The sequence below is a fragment of the Perca fluviatilis genome, chromosome 13 (assembly GCF_010015445.1).
Source record: "Perca fluviatilis chromosome 13, GENO_Pfluv_1.0, whole genome shotgun sequence".
In the NCBI taxonomy this organism is placed as follows: Eukaryota; Metazoa; Chordata; class Actinopteri; order Perciformes; family Percidae; genus Perca; species Perca fluviatilis.
Window position 1 is genome coordinate 2864997 of NC_053124.1, and position 15480 is coordinate 2880476.

The window sequence follows — 15480 nt, forward strand, 5'->3', positions numbered from 1 at the left end:
AGGTCGGCACCCCAGCACCCTCTATGGGCGAGCCGCTGCTGGTGAGCTCGTTCCAGCTCCGGGGCTGAATCCAGTATCTGTTTGCTGAGCACCTCCATTAGAAGTTGAGAAAAAAAGGCTGTCGGCTGAGCACCTTCGATATTCTCCGGAAGGCCCACTACTCTTATATTATTCCGGCAGCCTCTGTTTTCTAGATTGATAAGCTTGGCCTGTAGCTTAGCATTTAAGACTTTTTAGGACATTTTTAATACCACCTAGGATGAAATGTAATGCCATCTTCACGCCTGTATAATATAAAATCAGTGTGGATTTTAAGGTGAGAAAAGAATTATTTACCAAGTAACCTTGCCTAAATTTTATTTAAGTGTGTTTGTACTCCTAAAGGTGCTCTCAGCGATATTGGGTAGCCTAAAAAATGTGTAACATCGCTTAGAGCACCTTTTAAAAGTCACATTTACAGCTCTATGCTATAAAAGTAAAAACAAATATGACATTACAGCATTTATATAATACTACAAAAGGACAAGACAAAAGTTAAGTCCTTTGGAAATGGAATTCAATACATTTTAAGGCCTTATTTTTTGGAATATTAATATAGTTTTTATTTTTATTTTTTTTAAATACTTTAAAGAACCCGCGGGTATCCTGAAACCTGTACCTCTAATGCACAGCTCTGACATCTCAGCAGAAGAAAAGTTCCATTTCAAAATAGACAATGGGCCTCATTCACCAATATCTTCCTAAGTTTTCTCTTAAATAACGGAACATTGTAGAAATGTAGTGGAGGAGAAAGTATAGATAATTGCTGCAAAATGTAACAAAGTAAAAGTCAAAAGTAGGCTATGCACTATTGAGTCTACTTAAGTAAAGTACAGATACGTGAAAAATGTACTTAAGTACAGTTTGGACGAATTTGTACTACCACTGCATTTTGGCCCTATAAATAGCGATCAATTACCAAATAACGCAAGATTTAATCAGTTTAATTGCTGATGTAAATTGCAGTGTTAGTGTTTTTTTTTGCATACTATGATATTTTTTTCAACAAATGATCAGAAATACATTACAGTACAATACTATAATTGTAAACGACTGTAGAATTAAATAAAATGCAGTAAGCAATCATTTGGAGCAAATTGTCATCACTCAAATGTGCCTAAGAGTGCTTTTCAGTGTTTGTAGATTTTGTTCTTAGCTAAGAACAAATCCAAGTTAAGAAAACATTAGTGAATGCCAGAATCTTCGTAAAAAGTTTGTAAGAAGGGTTTAAGAACACATTTCTTCGTAAGAACGGTTGGTGAATGAGGCCCAATGAGCACAACGAGCAGTAAAGCTGCATGCAGGCAACTGTAATTATCGCATAGAGTAAATTGAATATGAACTGATGTTTAGAAGTTTTTCTTCAGTTTTGTTCCGTCTTGTGTTTGAAGCCTTGAGTTCGCAGCTCTCTGATCTCTGTGGTGCCAAACTCAACTGACAGAAAGCTTGATTTAACTGCTGAAATAAAACTTTTGTTACAAAAGAACTTTAAGTGAATAATTTAAGACCACCCAGATGTTCTACTTAACTTTATTTTTGATAATTATTTTATACTTTGCCTGGCATATTTGGTATCTTTGAAAACTTTAGAAATAACATTTTAAAATCAAGTTCTGTGGATTGGAACACCTCAACACAGGTGGATCTGTCAGGGCTGAAGACATAGAAACTTTTCTTACAGAAAGTAAACCCTAGGGTTGGGCATCGTTTTGATTTTAACAATTCTGTTTCCAATTCTTCCGTTCAATTCCGGTTCTTTTCAATTCTCAATTGCAATTTTTTGAGTAGAGGAGTTTGAACAGATCACTGTCCACACACGATGCGAGTCCCTACTATTTTTTTTCCCACTATGGCCACGCCAAGACCCGCCCTTCAATAGCATTCGCACACTACTATTGGCCATGCTTACATGTTAAGGTCCTATCCCCTGACCAATACCCTAACCTTAACCACTCGAGGTGAAATGCCTAAAAAAAGTCTGCGCTATTCGTCCACGACAGTTACATTTAGGCACCGAAACGACAAGTTAACTTTAGAAAAAAGAAAGATTGTGGTTTGGATTAAAACATTTCCGAGGAACGAACACACTTTTCCTGGGTGAAAGTTTTTGTTGCATGCTTATTTCACAGATAAGAGGAACTTTTTTACTTTTTACTACAGTTTTACTGGGCATTTCAACGTAAAATAAAGCCACACTTTAGAGGGCAGCTTACTGTGCTCAATGGCTGCAACGCAACAAGCACCTGGAAGTACGGCGGCCGCTACGGAAACCAAAACTTGCATGTGTGCATGTTGACGTTGGAACCTATGACTGCAATCAAAACCAAATTCAAAAGATTCCAATAAATGGTTTTCGATGCCCAATCCTACTCAGAGTTAAATTCAATTTTAACAGCACATAAATTGATTCTGAATAACTAAATGACAACCAGACAAATTCAATAACCACTTCACAGCATAAACTGCATTTATAAAATGTATTTATATAGATATATTCATCTATACGGTTATGCATGTATCATAGTATGTATATATATTTATATAGAAATCTACGCATACTGCAATCCTTTCACAGAGGAGAACAGAACCACATGTCAGCAATGTTAACACAATGACAGAAGCTCTGGATGTTAAAAAGGCCAGACGTCCTGAATTAACCGACAAGGAACAAAAAAGATGGCATCGCAGAATATCTCAACAGCAGCGACTTGGCTGTCACCTCGACTCAGCTTATTTCTTTACATTACAATCACTTCAGTGACATTACAATCATATCTTATGTGGAATAGTGCTAGCTATTCAGTTTAACTACGCTCAGCTAAAGTCCGTACAGTGTTGTAAAAAACAAAATATTTATTCAAGCAACGTGAAGTGCGGGATGTCTTTCCTCTAACGCCGCCCCGGTATCCGACCGCAACGCCACACGTCTGACTCGCCTGCTTGTTAGGGTCAACACGACCTGGAGGGGGGGGTCCTCAAAAGCCCAGAATGTTTTAGCATTTTAAAATAACTTTTAACTTTGTCATTTCCCCTCAGTCTCACTGGCAAATCAATGACAAAAATGTCTATTACTGGGGAAATATCACCATTCATTTAGTGAACTCTACTAAAATGGGTTTAAAGATTAGTAATGCCGTTTACCCCAAATTCTTTACTATATTAAAATAGTAACATACAATTTTTGCCTCTTTTTCGGTGACAGGAGTAAAAAAAAAAAAAAAAAAAGAGTCATCCTCAGCATTTGCGGTGTTCTGGTTTCAGAATGATGAAGACAGTTGGAGGTAGGCTCGACAGGTTGATGCTTTTCCTTGGCAACTATCATGTTGTAAAGATATTTAGGCATTCTATTATTAAATGGCTTGAAAACTAGTTATATACAGCTGCAGTGAATGGAGCATGGCCCCAGACCCCCCAGGTTTGGGCTAAGCCCTGAATATTTACAACATCTGGCTCCGCACCTGCACTGATTCATGACTAGAAATCAGCGGGCAGTAGAGTGACACTGACATATTTCATTTGTCACAATGCCCAAATCATTTAGAAATATTGACAAAAACATAGCATAGCAAGAACTGCGTGAGAAGCCTTCTTTTGCTTCCCTAATTCATTCAGATTGAAAACATTCTCGGATTTCTCTGGGACTCTTAGCAGCTTTACGTCCACAATCCTCCTCTCATTGTCATCTATTTATTTTTTTTAAGACAATTGTACCTCGTCAGTCATTCAGTGTCCGGGTTTCTTTTTTTTTTTTTTTTTTTTTTTTAGCTCTACAACTTCACCCTCATCACATGAGCACAGCATCTATTCAAATTGAAAGTATACACTAAGTTTCTTGACTCCAAACTATACAGCTAAAATCCAAAAAAGCAGTCACAAATTGCACTATGAATGCAAAAAAAATAACCAGTCTACACTATACAGAAAAGTGTACAGTTGCAAACATACAGTATGCTACACACACAAACGCAAGAAAACATATATACATCAATCAGTGTGTCTGTATGTATGCATTACCATCACGCAGGCGTTAAAAGCCTACAGTACAGTACAATAACATGGTATGGTCTTGTTCCCCCTTTTAAATGTCAGGTTGGAGCCTTAACTTCTATTCATGGACTGAAGGAACAGAAGCTGAAGTCTCCTGGGAGAAGGTTGGGGGGTGCAGGTGTGGTTGGGTAGTGAGGACAGGCGGAGCTGGTGGTCTGTGTTGGCCTCCAGGCCCGGTCCCAGGCCATTAATAGCAGTTAGTGTTGTGGGAGGGGGTAGGGGGTGTCAGCTAGTAGAGAGAAAACTTCAGGAATGGACCTTGAAGGCCAACAGCTCCTCGGAGTGCATGTTGTTGAGCGAGCGCAGGTCGGGCAGCTTGAGCAGCAGCTTGGTGAAGATGGCCGACTCGTTGGGGTGCTTCTTGTTGATGAGGCTCCGCAGGGCGCGGATCAGCGTCTCCTGCAGCGCTTCTACCGAGTTCACGTTCTCGATGCCGGAGCGATCTGCGGGGGGCGGGGGGGGTGTACAGAGACAGTGTTATTAGGGGTGGGGGGGGAATCCAAAATCGTACGTATTGTGATTTCTTTTGATGCTTCTCCTTAGAATGGATTTTTTTTTTTTTTACCATTGATGCACCTTAATATTTTCTATGTATACCAGTGTTTCTCAACGGGGGTGGTACAGGGGCGTTCAGAGGATGACGGGGGCGCTGGAAGCAATATTGAGGAAAGGGGGGGTGTCGAGGTGCCTTTGGGGGGCATTTGTTTTAAAGCGAGTTTACACCTAAGGTTCACAGTAATATGAGTTTAAACTTTAAACTACTTGCAAAAAACAGTGGTCTGCAACATTAAAACCTGCCAATTTACGCCACTGCGACAGTGGACCGTAACTCTTCTTCTCTTTAGTGTTGCCTTAGACTTTGTACGTGCAGCAACGCGCTGTCTTCATGGGAACGGGATGTCAGAGTATCATCTTATATAAACTCCGTACTGCATCGTTATGAATCGGTCTTGTCGTGAACTTTATAGTCTATGTTAAACGTTAACATCATGTATCTTTAATAAGTCTATGAACATAGCTGTCGAACATTTTTCATTCAATGTTATGATTTTTTGATGATTTTTGATAACAATAGTAACAACAATAATAGGACTAATAACAACAATAATAATTATCATAACAATAATAATAGGACCTAATCATTAATATTCAGGGAAATTAGCTTACATCTTATTTGATGGGGGGTGGTAAGGGACCTGGATAATGGATAGGGGGGCACTGGTCCTAAAAAGGTTGAGAACCACTGATTTATACGGTACCACCGACGGCGACTACATCATCTTCGTTGCCTGATCACAGAAGGCTTGTATCATGTGGACGCGCCGTTTTGTTGTCACTCCTTAGAATTACTCATGGGGAGACAGAAACCACGCACTATAGCTTGAAAGTTTGAAAAGAATATCGCAACACTATCGAAATGCAATACTTCTAGAATCGCAATAATCTGTAAAACCGAGTTTCTCAACTAGAGCTGGCCAATATATCGTGATATTTAATGTAGATCATGATATATATATATATATATATATATATATATATATATATATATAGATAGATAGATAGATAGATAGATATATATATATATATATATATATATATATATATATATATATATAGATATATATATATATATATATATATATATATATTTTTTTTATTTTTTTAATCATGCTATGACATTAGTGTCTTTTCCTGGTTTTAAAGGCTGCATTACAGTTTAATTTTATTATTCATTTATTAAAATATCACCACAATTCAACGGTAGCATAATGAGGGGCCCTAAAAGTTAACCGAAGCATTGAGAACATTGTAAGTGTACAGACAGTTTATTAAAAAGATAGTTTAGAAAGACAGTAGTTCCCAAGACGGCGGCCGCCTGTATACAAGAACCTGACTTTATAAACTATGTTTTTATAAACTGTCTGTACACTTACAATGTTCTCAATGCTTCGGTTAACATTTAGGGACCCTCATTATGCTACCGTTGAAGTGTGGTGATATTTTGAGCCTTTTTAGTGGTATAAATAGTGATCTGTTTTTACTTTCCCTGTGCCCCGAATACTAGCGTTGTAAGCTAATCAGCGGTCGGCACTAGCTTGTTTCAAGCTACAAACACATTCTATTAGCATGAAAACATGTCCCAGAGAGCAATCGAGTGGGTACATATCTGTTATTAACCCCTAGGTTCGTTTTGCGCCGGAATTGTCCTTTAATGTATTATGTTCTTAACAAGGTTTTAATCTCGTAGAAATTCAAAGAAGTTATTAAAATTGTTATTAGTTAGCTACTAAGGATATAACATTAGCACATGTTATCAGCTGTGTTGTCGAGGTTACCATGCTGTAATTAACATTGATTTATGTGTAAGAGACACAAAACAATCCCTACTAGGGTAATTGGGTAAACTGCAAAGATTTTGTTTTCAGTTTTGTTCATGTTCAAGTGTTCAACAAGTTAACAACATATACACTACAGTAACATTTAAGTTTCTATTTTTTTTGTCTTGCATGCAGAAGGTCACAAAGAGGTGAACAGCATCTGGCTGTTAAACTGAATTATAACTTGTGCTATCTTTTGTTTTGTCAAAGAGCAAATTTATGTTTTTTTGTTTGTTGAAAGATTACATTGTGTGCTGTAAGTGCCCCTGCACCCTTATAGCCTTGAGGATGGGACTGTGGGCAAATTGTCTATTTAAGCGGTTATTCAAAGTTGCCAAAAATATTTGCAGTACAATTAAAAGGTGCACTGTGAGTTCCTGCATGATGTCATTTCTGTTGACGTTCCAAGTAAATACCAAACAAAACAGAGCAAGCTCACCCCTCCCCCCATGTTTCCGTAACTGTCATGACTAACTGACTGTCACTAACCCACACCATCTTGTCGGTGATTGGCTGGAATGGTTTGTTGTATTTTGGTGCACAGCCTGTGCCCCTTGTGTTTCTTTGACGTTTAAGACGCCTGTGTTGTCTCCAGAGACTGGGCTTTTTCACAGTGTGTTCAGGGGGCAGGCAGCTAGCGGATGAAGGAGCGATGCCTACGATTTGAGACAAAAATGAAATTGCGCTGAAACCATGCAGGAACTCATAGTGCACCTTTAATATAAGAATTCTGCACCTCTTTCAACGCGTGGACTCCCCACCCCCAGGTCAGCTACCACCGCAAATATAATCTAATTCTGTGGGAAACACTGCACAGTGTTTATATAGCACCTCGAGCTGCTTAATAATCAACAAAGACATGGAAATCTAACGTTTTACAATATGGAACCTCTAATGGTGTGTGCGTTAGAGGTTGCTTGCTGTGACCGAAGCCAACCCACCTGCAGAGACCAGAACCACGGCGGTGAAGAGGCTCATCTCCTCCTCGCTGAGGCCCAGGTTGGTGAGCTTCTCGCTGAAGTCAAACATGGAGTTGAGAAGGTCCCCGGCCCCCATGGCCCTCAGCGTGTCCACGCTGTATTTCTCCCCGCCCAGGAAGGTGACGGTGCGCTCCTTGACGTCGAAGAGAGAAGCAAAGCGGACCACCAACACCTGCAGAGCGCAAACACGCAGCTCCGTCAGTCTGGGTACAGCTATTTAGTTTAGTTTATTTCTATCACATAGATCATAACGTCACATAAATGGTTAAAAAAAAAAAAGTATTCAGATCCTTTACCTTTAGTAAAAGTACTAATACCACACTGTCAAAATACTCTGTTACAAGTAAATCCCCTGCATTGAAAATGTTACTTAAGTAAAAGTATGTAAGTATCAAAGTATTAAAAGTAAAAGTTTTGTGTGTAAAAATCCTAATTTGAGGCTTTACCTCAAAGGTGCCAGCCTTGAGCAGGCTGACCTGGTCGTGCTGGGTCAGGTCTCTGAAGCCGGGGATCTTCTTGGCAAACTCAACCACCTCCCTGACAGCGGGGGTGAAGCTGTGGGAGAACTCCTCCCACACCTCGTGGCCCGACCTCTGGGGGTCCACATGGGGAGAGGTGTTCATGGGACAAACCTGAGCGCAGGACAGACGAGGAAAACATTAACACGATAGATCACAATCTATCACAGACTCCTCGCATAGAGCGCATTTGTAAAAAAAGATACAGCAGCGCCTTTTACTTTCTCCATAGGCTTTAATCCTTGGAACCAGCGGCCAGATTATTTCTCCGTTTTATGACTCAGTGATTCAGAGGGCCCTATTTTAACGATCTGAAACGCAAGTGTGAAACGCCAAACGCAAGTGATGCGGCAAAGTAACAAATGCCCGTCTTGTCCGGGTGACGATGTTGCTGCGGCCTCTCGGGCGCATCTCCTCAAGTCTGGAGAGGATTGCTGCAGCCATGGAGCGTGGGCCTCCAAACGCACCACCTGCTCCTGTTGTGCCCCTTCCTCCTCCCCCCACTCCATCTCCGTCCACCCGCTCCACCAGGAGCACATCGCTCATTACTCCAGATTCACCAGATTCCGCCGGAGTGTCCAATCCCGCCGTAGTTCAACATCACGTCTCCTTAAGTCCTCTAATATTTCCTCATTTATGTCATCAACACATCCATGATTCATGGAAATGTTGTGTAAAACACAACAAGCCACAAAGAATGCTGCTACTTTTTGAGGACTGTAAGTGCCTCCTGACCTATCCAAACACCTGAAGCGCATTTTCAGTAATATTTTTCTTTGTAATTATGTATGGTTTTCAAAAATGGGAACTGCTGTAGATGAGAGAAGTGTATGCGCGTTGTACACACACTACATTATGGCCAAGCATGCGCCCCTAAAATAGCATCTGAATAACGCGCTACTGACTTTAGACTAGCGCTACTGACTTTAGACCAGGTTTTTCCTGGTCAGTGGCGGAATTGTTTTCTGAAACTGCAAAATAGGACTACGTAACGTTTGCGCCTGAACCGCACTCCTCTTTTCGCTGAACCGCCCCCGGGAGCGCAAATACATTCCCTAATTTACCGACGTGCGTCTGTGGAGGGAAAAGTCCGCTGTGCGTCGGGTGCAAAATAGGAATGATACATGCGTTGGTGTACAAAGGCAATTGCGCTGAGTGCAAGATAGGGCCCAGAGTGTCATGTTGTACTGCAGCACAGTCTGGCTCAGCAGCCTATCTGCTAAACTTAAAACTAAATTATACAATCAACTTTAAAGACCTGTTGCACACTCCTTTCAAACAATCTACAAAGAGAGCATGCTCAGACTTGCTAACAGCATCTCTTCAGACTCCATGCAGGTTTTAAACTATGAATACCAACCTTTGCCTTCTAACAGGCAATTTAGAGTCCCTTTGTTTGGATACAACAGGCTTAAGAAATCTTTTATACATCAGTCTATCCTGTTGCTAAACCAAAATCTGTTTGCTGCCAATTAAGAAAGATTTAAAACTTTAAATAAAAGGTCACCTCCACAACTACCCTGGTGTCTCTCCTAGAGACATAACAAAATCAATACATAAAATAAATAAAATATATATATCTAGAGATATGTAAATAGATAAATAGCCCGACGTCCCAATACAAAATAAATTCTATCCCAATATTAAAAACATCTTATTTAAACTCAAAATTAAAACATTTTAAAGGGGGCATAAATACTGTCTGAGTTACTTGCCCTTGAAGTTAAAAAAATATATACACATACCATTAAAACTTAGTAATAAGTGCTTTGTTTGAAAGTGCTTTAAAAAGGTAAAAAGTGCCACACAATAACTAACCATAACTAATTTAAAATAAATCATAGAATAAAACCACACTGTTAGTAAAAATGCATAAAACCAATAGCATGTGTATCATTATGTTAAAATCTTGAGGCAAGTAATGTCAATTTGGGTTAGGTGCCTTGAAGGCAGCGGTCGCAGCGCTGCCTGGAAGGAGCAGTTGGAGGCAAAAAACACCATTGAGCATTACACAGGCTGCTTATTGTGTTTGTTTTGCTGCCCCCAAGTGGCCAAAAAAGTTAATTTTTGGGAGGCTGCGCCATTGTAATGCTGTTTTTACAGGTCCCTCCAAAAAAACAAAAAAAAAAACAGCTGCAGCTGATTCCTAACTATTTTAAAAGCTGTGCATATAACGGCAAGCGTCATTTCCCCGCTACCCATTAATTGTCTATGTGAGCAGCCGGGCAATGCATTCTGGTAGCGCCGCCGCGACTTTCGTGAAGTGGATCGTCAAGTTGCCCGCTCCTCATTTGCGTTGAAAGGTGAATCCAGGCAACTTTATGCAAATCAGGGGCGTCCAAATCTTTTAAAACTGACCGCTGAAGACAGATTCAGCAACGGCATAGAAACACATTCAGAAATGCATTTCGGTGAACTATTTTTATAAAATAAACAAGCCGCCATGTTGGTCGGTTTTGAAATGGGAGCAGACAGCCCCACGTGGCGCATTCATCCAATCAGCTGCAGCCATCGCGGTTGTAGGAGGGTGTAGCCTGTTTTCCTTGCTGATCAGTGGTCAGTGAGGAGAAACTTATTAATCATTAATGTCTGCACTGAGCTTGCACCACAATTATATTTTGATTTCCCTCATCTATTATTTTATTGCCTACTGTTATTTTACATTTTTATCCAGCTGTATTTAAATTTATTGAATATTTTTCTTCTCATTGACTTCTAAAAAGGTATTTTAATTTAATCACTTTAATTAAAATAAAGCACACTCAATTGAATTTGTGTTGTGTCTTACCAGATGCATTCTGTTCCCTCCTCTCCACAGGGGCCCGCTGTAGGCTCCGCCGGCAGGGCCCTCCGAGGGCGGAGCCCCGAAGTCTCCGTGTGTGTAGGCGGGACAGTGGCTGGCGGCGGCGGTCCTGGACAGCCTGAAGGGGCAGTGGTTGCTGCCGTTCTCCTCGTGGCCCTGGGGCCCCAGGCTGGAGGGCGGGGGGTCCTGTGTCGCCATGGTGACCAAGTTGTTGTGGTGGTTCCAGGCGTCCTGCCGCTCCTCGGCCCGGAGGTTAGTGGCGTCGTTGGCCGCGGCACTGTTCAGTGGGCCCGTGGCGGGGGGTGGGGCCTCGGCCGGCAGGCTGCTAGGCTCCTGGTTGTACATGAAGGTCTCCTGGTGGGCGCGGGTCACCGAGCCGATCACCTCCTCCTCACCGCTGTCCGACCCGCCGAGCGACCCCGAGCTCGGACTGGTGTCCATGGCGACAGCGGGTTCGGGCTGGCAGCTGGGGTCTGATTGGCCAGAGCTCAGCGAGGAGGAAGAGGGCGGAGAAGAGCTGGAGGGGGCTGGGCCGGCGGTCCCTGAGGTAGCTTCTGTGGCGCCGGGCGCCAGAGGTTTGCCGATTGGCAGTGTGTGGCTGGCGTGCAGCTGGCTCTGCAGCTGGCTGCTGTTCATCATGTTGTTCATGGCGCTCTGCATCTCCAGCAGCATGCGCTGCTTCTCTCGCTTGGGGATTCGGCCAAAGCGCACAGCTGTAACAGCCAGGAGAGAATCGTTTGAGAAGGACTCAAATTAATTTTTTCATCATGAAACATTTTTAATTGCCATGGCTGTTGATATGTCTTCATCTTCATCTTGTACTATATGTGTAATCGTTGTCTTACTATTTTTTTCTTCTTTTTGAGCGGAGCTGCTCTGGAATGCAAAATTAATTTCAGTGTAAACTGACAATAAAGATGAATTGTATTTTTTGCAGTTCTACATGAGTTAGAGGTAACACTCTGTAATAACCATCATTAATAAATGGTACAGCGATCGTTAGTTAAACTTAAGTTTAAGTTATTTTAATGTTAACCAACAATGAAACAATGATTTATTTATGTTTACAAATCAACACGAATGGTATAATTTACGTTATATATATATATCTCTTCTACCTGCGCAGAAGCATAAAAATCTACATACAAAACTGCTACATTCATTTGGAATCTTGTTTTTTTAAATGTGTCTCTTGTGAGTCTTTTTATGGCAACCCGGTAGTTCATTATTAAATAATTAAAACAATAATCCTGTAATAATACTGTTATTTTTAAACTCATCGGCTCATTGTTATTAAATATTTTTATATACCGCCCATTTCCACAATAGTTAAAAAATATTAAACTAAATAAAAATGTATGGATTACTCTTCAGAATTCCTTTCTTAAATAACATATTTGGTGTATTTATTGGTGTATTTATTGATTTGAATATCTATGACATAATTTCTTATTTTTTGATTTGGTTTTGAACACTTGGATTCTCGATATACTCCAACTTTATGGCAGTGCAATATTAACTCGTTGAAGTAACCCTTTATATTGAATTTATACACACTGACACTCAGGGAATGGTTGTAAAAATAAATGTTACTGATCCTGTCGGTAATGACTCCAGATACTCACAGTCTCTGGACATCCCCACCATCAGGCATTTCTTGAAGCGGCACTGCTGGCAGCGGTTGCGGTTGATCCTCATGATGGGGCAGCTTTCGTTCTTAAGGCACTTCTTGTACTGGATGTTCTGCTGGATGCTCCGCCGGAAGAAGCCCTGTGTGTTCGCAGAGACAAACGGCACACTGTCAAGACATAAGAGAGACGGGGGAGAGAACTGGGCCTGGACAAGTCAAAATTAGATTGACATAGGATTTATTTTAATTAGAATTAGGGCTGTCAAAACTGGCCAAAAAATGACATTTCTAAAAAAACAAAAAGCTGGTGCACATCCCAATAACACTAGCACAATTTTATATTTCGTCTCTTCCTTTTTTTTAAATTGTTGGTTTATTTATTTTTATTATTTAATTTTTCTCTTTTATATTCTTTTCTTCATTGTTTGTTTTTTGTCTTTTGTTTTTTACATATAAACTTATTGATGTGTATATTTTGTTCGAATATTTGGTTTTTCTTTTGTCCTTTACTTTGTTGTTAAATATTAAACTGTAATCGTGTTAAAGGGAGACAATTTATAAGCCCCTCTGGGTTTCTTGTCTTCCTTGCATATGTTTTTATGATGGATTGGTTACTATGTACAAATTATTTTGATGTGCTAAATGAAGAATAAAAAAAGTGTGCGAGAGACATGCAATGACTGAGTAAAGGGCATCGTCACCATGGGTATATAGTTAATATCATTAGTAACACTTGTGCTGAGCTACCTTAAATTTGCTGTTTGACATGTCCTGCAAGAGCGGACAACACGGCCTACAGAAAAGAGTCTCCATGATAGGAAGAGTAGTTTGTGTGTGTGGGGGGGGGCAGTACTTGTTGCTATGGTGATTTGCACAGTGAGGGAATAGAGAAGGGAGGAGTAGATAGTATCTGTGGTGAAACATGTCCATTTCATGATTATTATACCTCTGAAGTTCCTTCTTTAATTAAAAAAACGTGAGTCCAAACGGCAAAATATTATCATCACCAGACAGATAAGAGTCTGCCGAACGCATTGATGTGGTTTTTAGGTTTGTGGTGTCAAATATATAGGATTCAGAGCAGGTTATAAAAAGGAAACCGTCTGCGTCGTTCCAGATATCTCTTGTTCTAGTTTCTATTGGGGCCTATCGGCAGTTGGTATGCACAGGGCCAAACGTTTAAGTCCGGTGGATTCCATAGATGCATGTCTGCGACTGGCACACATGTCCCTACATTTATAGCTATAGTTAAAGATTAACGTTAGCATCTTTGTGCCGTCTTCTTGTTTGTTGACTTCCCGTTGTGGCATCGTCAACACGCCCACTTCCTGACCGGCTGCACTCATCAGGCAGGAAGCTGAATGTTTAGGAAACAGCCTACCCCAAATAATCGCGCGAGGCAGATGGCCGCGTTAGTACCGGTTTTTTTACTCTTACTTCACTATTCAAATACATATTCAAATTTAGAATATTCGTTGACAGCCCTAATTGGAATAATCACCTTTTAATGAAAGCATGTCCAATAACAAAGGACTCAAATTAGTTGAATTCCTTGCAGTTTTGAATTTCAGTAAAACTATATAATACTGGCTAGTACGGAAGCTTAATGCATTTACTTGAAAAACCCTGTTTTTACGAGTTTACTATCAGGAATTCCTATTTAATTCAGGAAAAACTCAAATTCAGGATTAAACTTAACAGATGGGATGTATTTGCTTCCATGGCATCGAACACTCTAGGCTAGCCTGAAGAAAGCTTCACACAAGAGAGCAGTTTGAGCTGTTTTTCTGAATTTCTGTATGTCTGAATTAACGAGATTGTTAACTTAGACAAGTTTTAGACTGATATGCTTCCACAGGCTACCCAGCGTATCAGTCTATAACATGTCTGAGTGTGTGTGCGTGTGTTCTTCCACTATGGCTTACTGTGGTGTGTTTGTCACTGTACTCTGCTCCCCCACAGTTAACTAGGCCACACAGCAACATGAAGTATGAGGGGCGGCCGATATAAATATGGGCAGAGTGAACTAGTTTCACCGAGTCTCTGCTTGTAGCTGTGCAGATGGCTAGTGACCCACTTCAGCTACAGCCACTGGTAGCACTCAGGTAGCAGGGACAATTATTCTGATTCAGTGCAGAGTGTGTGTGTGTGTGTGTGTGTGTGTGTGTGTGTGTGTGTGTGTGTGTGTGTGTGTGTGTGTGTGTGTGTGTGTGTGTGTGTGACCTTGCAGCCCTCGCAGGCATGGACGCCGTAGTGGAAACCAGAGGCCACGTCGCCGCACACCTTACACAGCAGCACCAGGCCATTGATTTCTGATCGATGCAAAAACAAATTCTTATAGTTCACCTGGAAAAGGGACAACTAGTGATTTTGCATGCGTTAGCGCCTTATCTAATATTATTCATTTATAACCAACCACTTTCCAACGTGTAAGGCAGTGGTTCCCAGTTAGAACAGCTGGGGCGCTGCAACACTACACAGAAATAAATAATGCATGGTTCTGCTGAACTGCTGTTCTACAACTACCAAAAATAAAGACAACTGAAAATATTTGTATCTACAAAAAGGGGCGCCCGGCTGAAAAGTTTGGGAACCACTGGTGTAAGGTAAGTAGTTCAAATAAAATCGCAACGCATGATGGAGTGACCGATAGAGCAGTAACAATTCCAAATGTTGCTGTACAATTAATTGCCACAGACATAATTGTGATTAACAATATATAATTGTCTCTTTCAGTCAAATTTAAAATATTTATTTATTACTTTTTCAAACAAATTAAAGATTTGAATGAATTGGTTATATCAGTGTTATGTGACCCAGATAATGTAGCAACACAGGTACACAGCCTATGAAGTAAACCACGCCTCTTTATTATCATGAAAACAAATGTCTAACTATATCCCCCTTGTTATCTTTGTTGTTGAACGTGTATAGGGTCAAGTGCCACCGACTAACAATTGAAATAATAATAAAAAATATATAGTCTGACAATAATCACTTATATAATTACAATTTGGCATATCTAACAACTACCAGTCATACGCCTTAAGACCTTAGCTAATGTTAGCAGTTAACTGCAGTCAAA

At 40.5% G+C, this 15480-nt stretch overlaps 1 protein-coding gene across 1 annotated transcript in view; it reads right to left on the reverse strand.

Annotated features, from left to right (window-relative positions):
- Positions 1-1553: 1553 nt before the first annotated feature.
- nr1d2b (nuclear receptor subfamily 1, group D, member 2b) overlaps positions 1554-15480 on the reverse strand; it is a 16530-nt gene continuing 2603 nt past the window's right edge. Inside the window, exons 3-8 of the mRNA XM_039820840.1 lie at positions 14619-14707; positions 12391-12535; positions 10751-11478; positions 7891-8076; positions 7406-7616; positions 1554-4529 (exon numbers count right to left, since the gene is read on the reverse strand). Of these exons, the coding sequence (XP_039676774.1) occupies positions 4333-4529; positions 7406-7616; positions 7891-8076; positions 10751-11478; positions 12391-12535; positions 14619-14707 (1556 nt within the window). The 3' untranslated portion in view covers positions 1554-4332. The remainder of the gene's footprint in view (positions 4530-7405; positions 7617-7890; positions 8077-10750; positions 11479-12390; positions 12536-14618; positions 14708-15480) is intronic.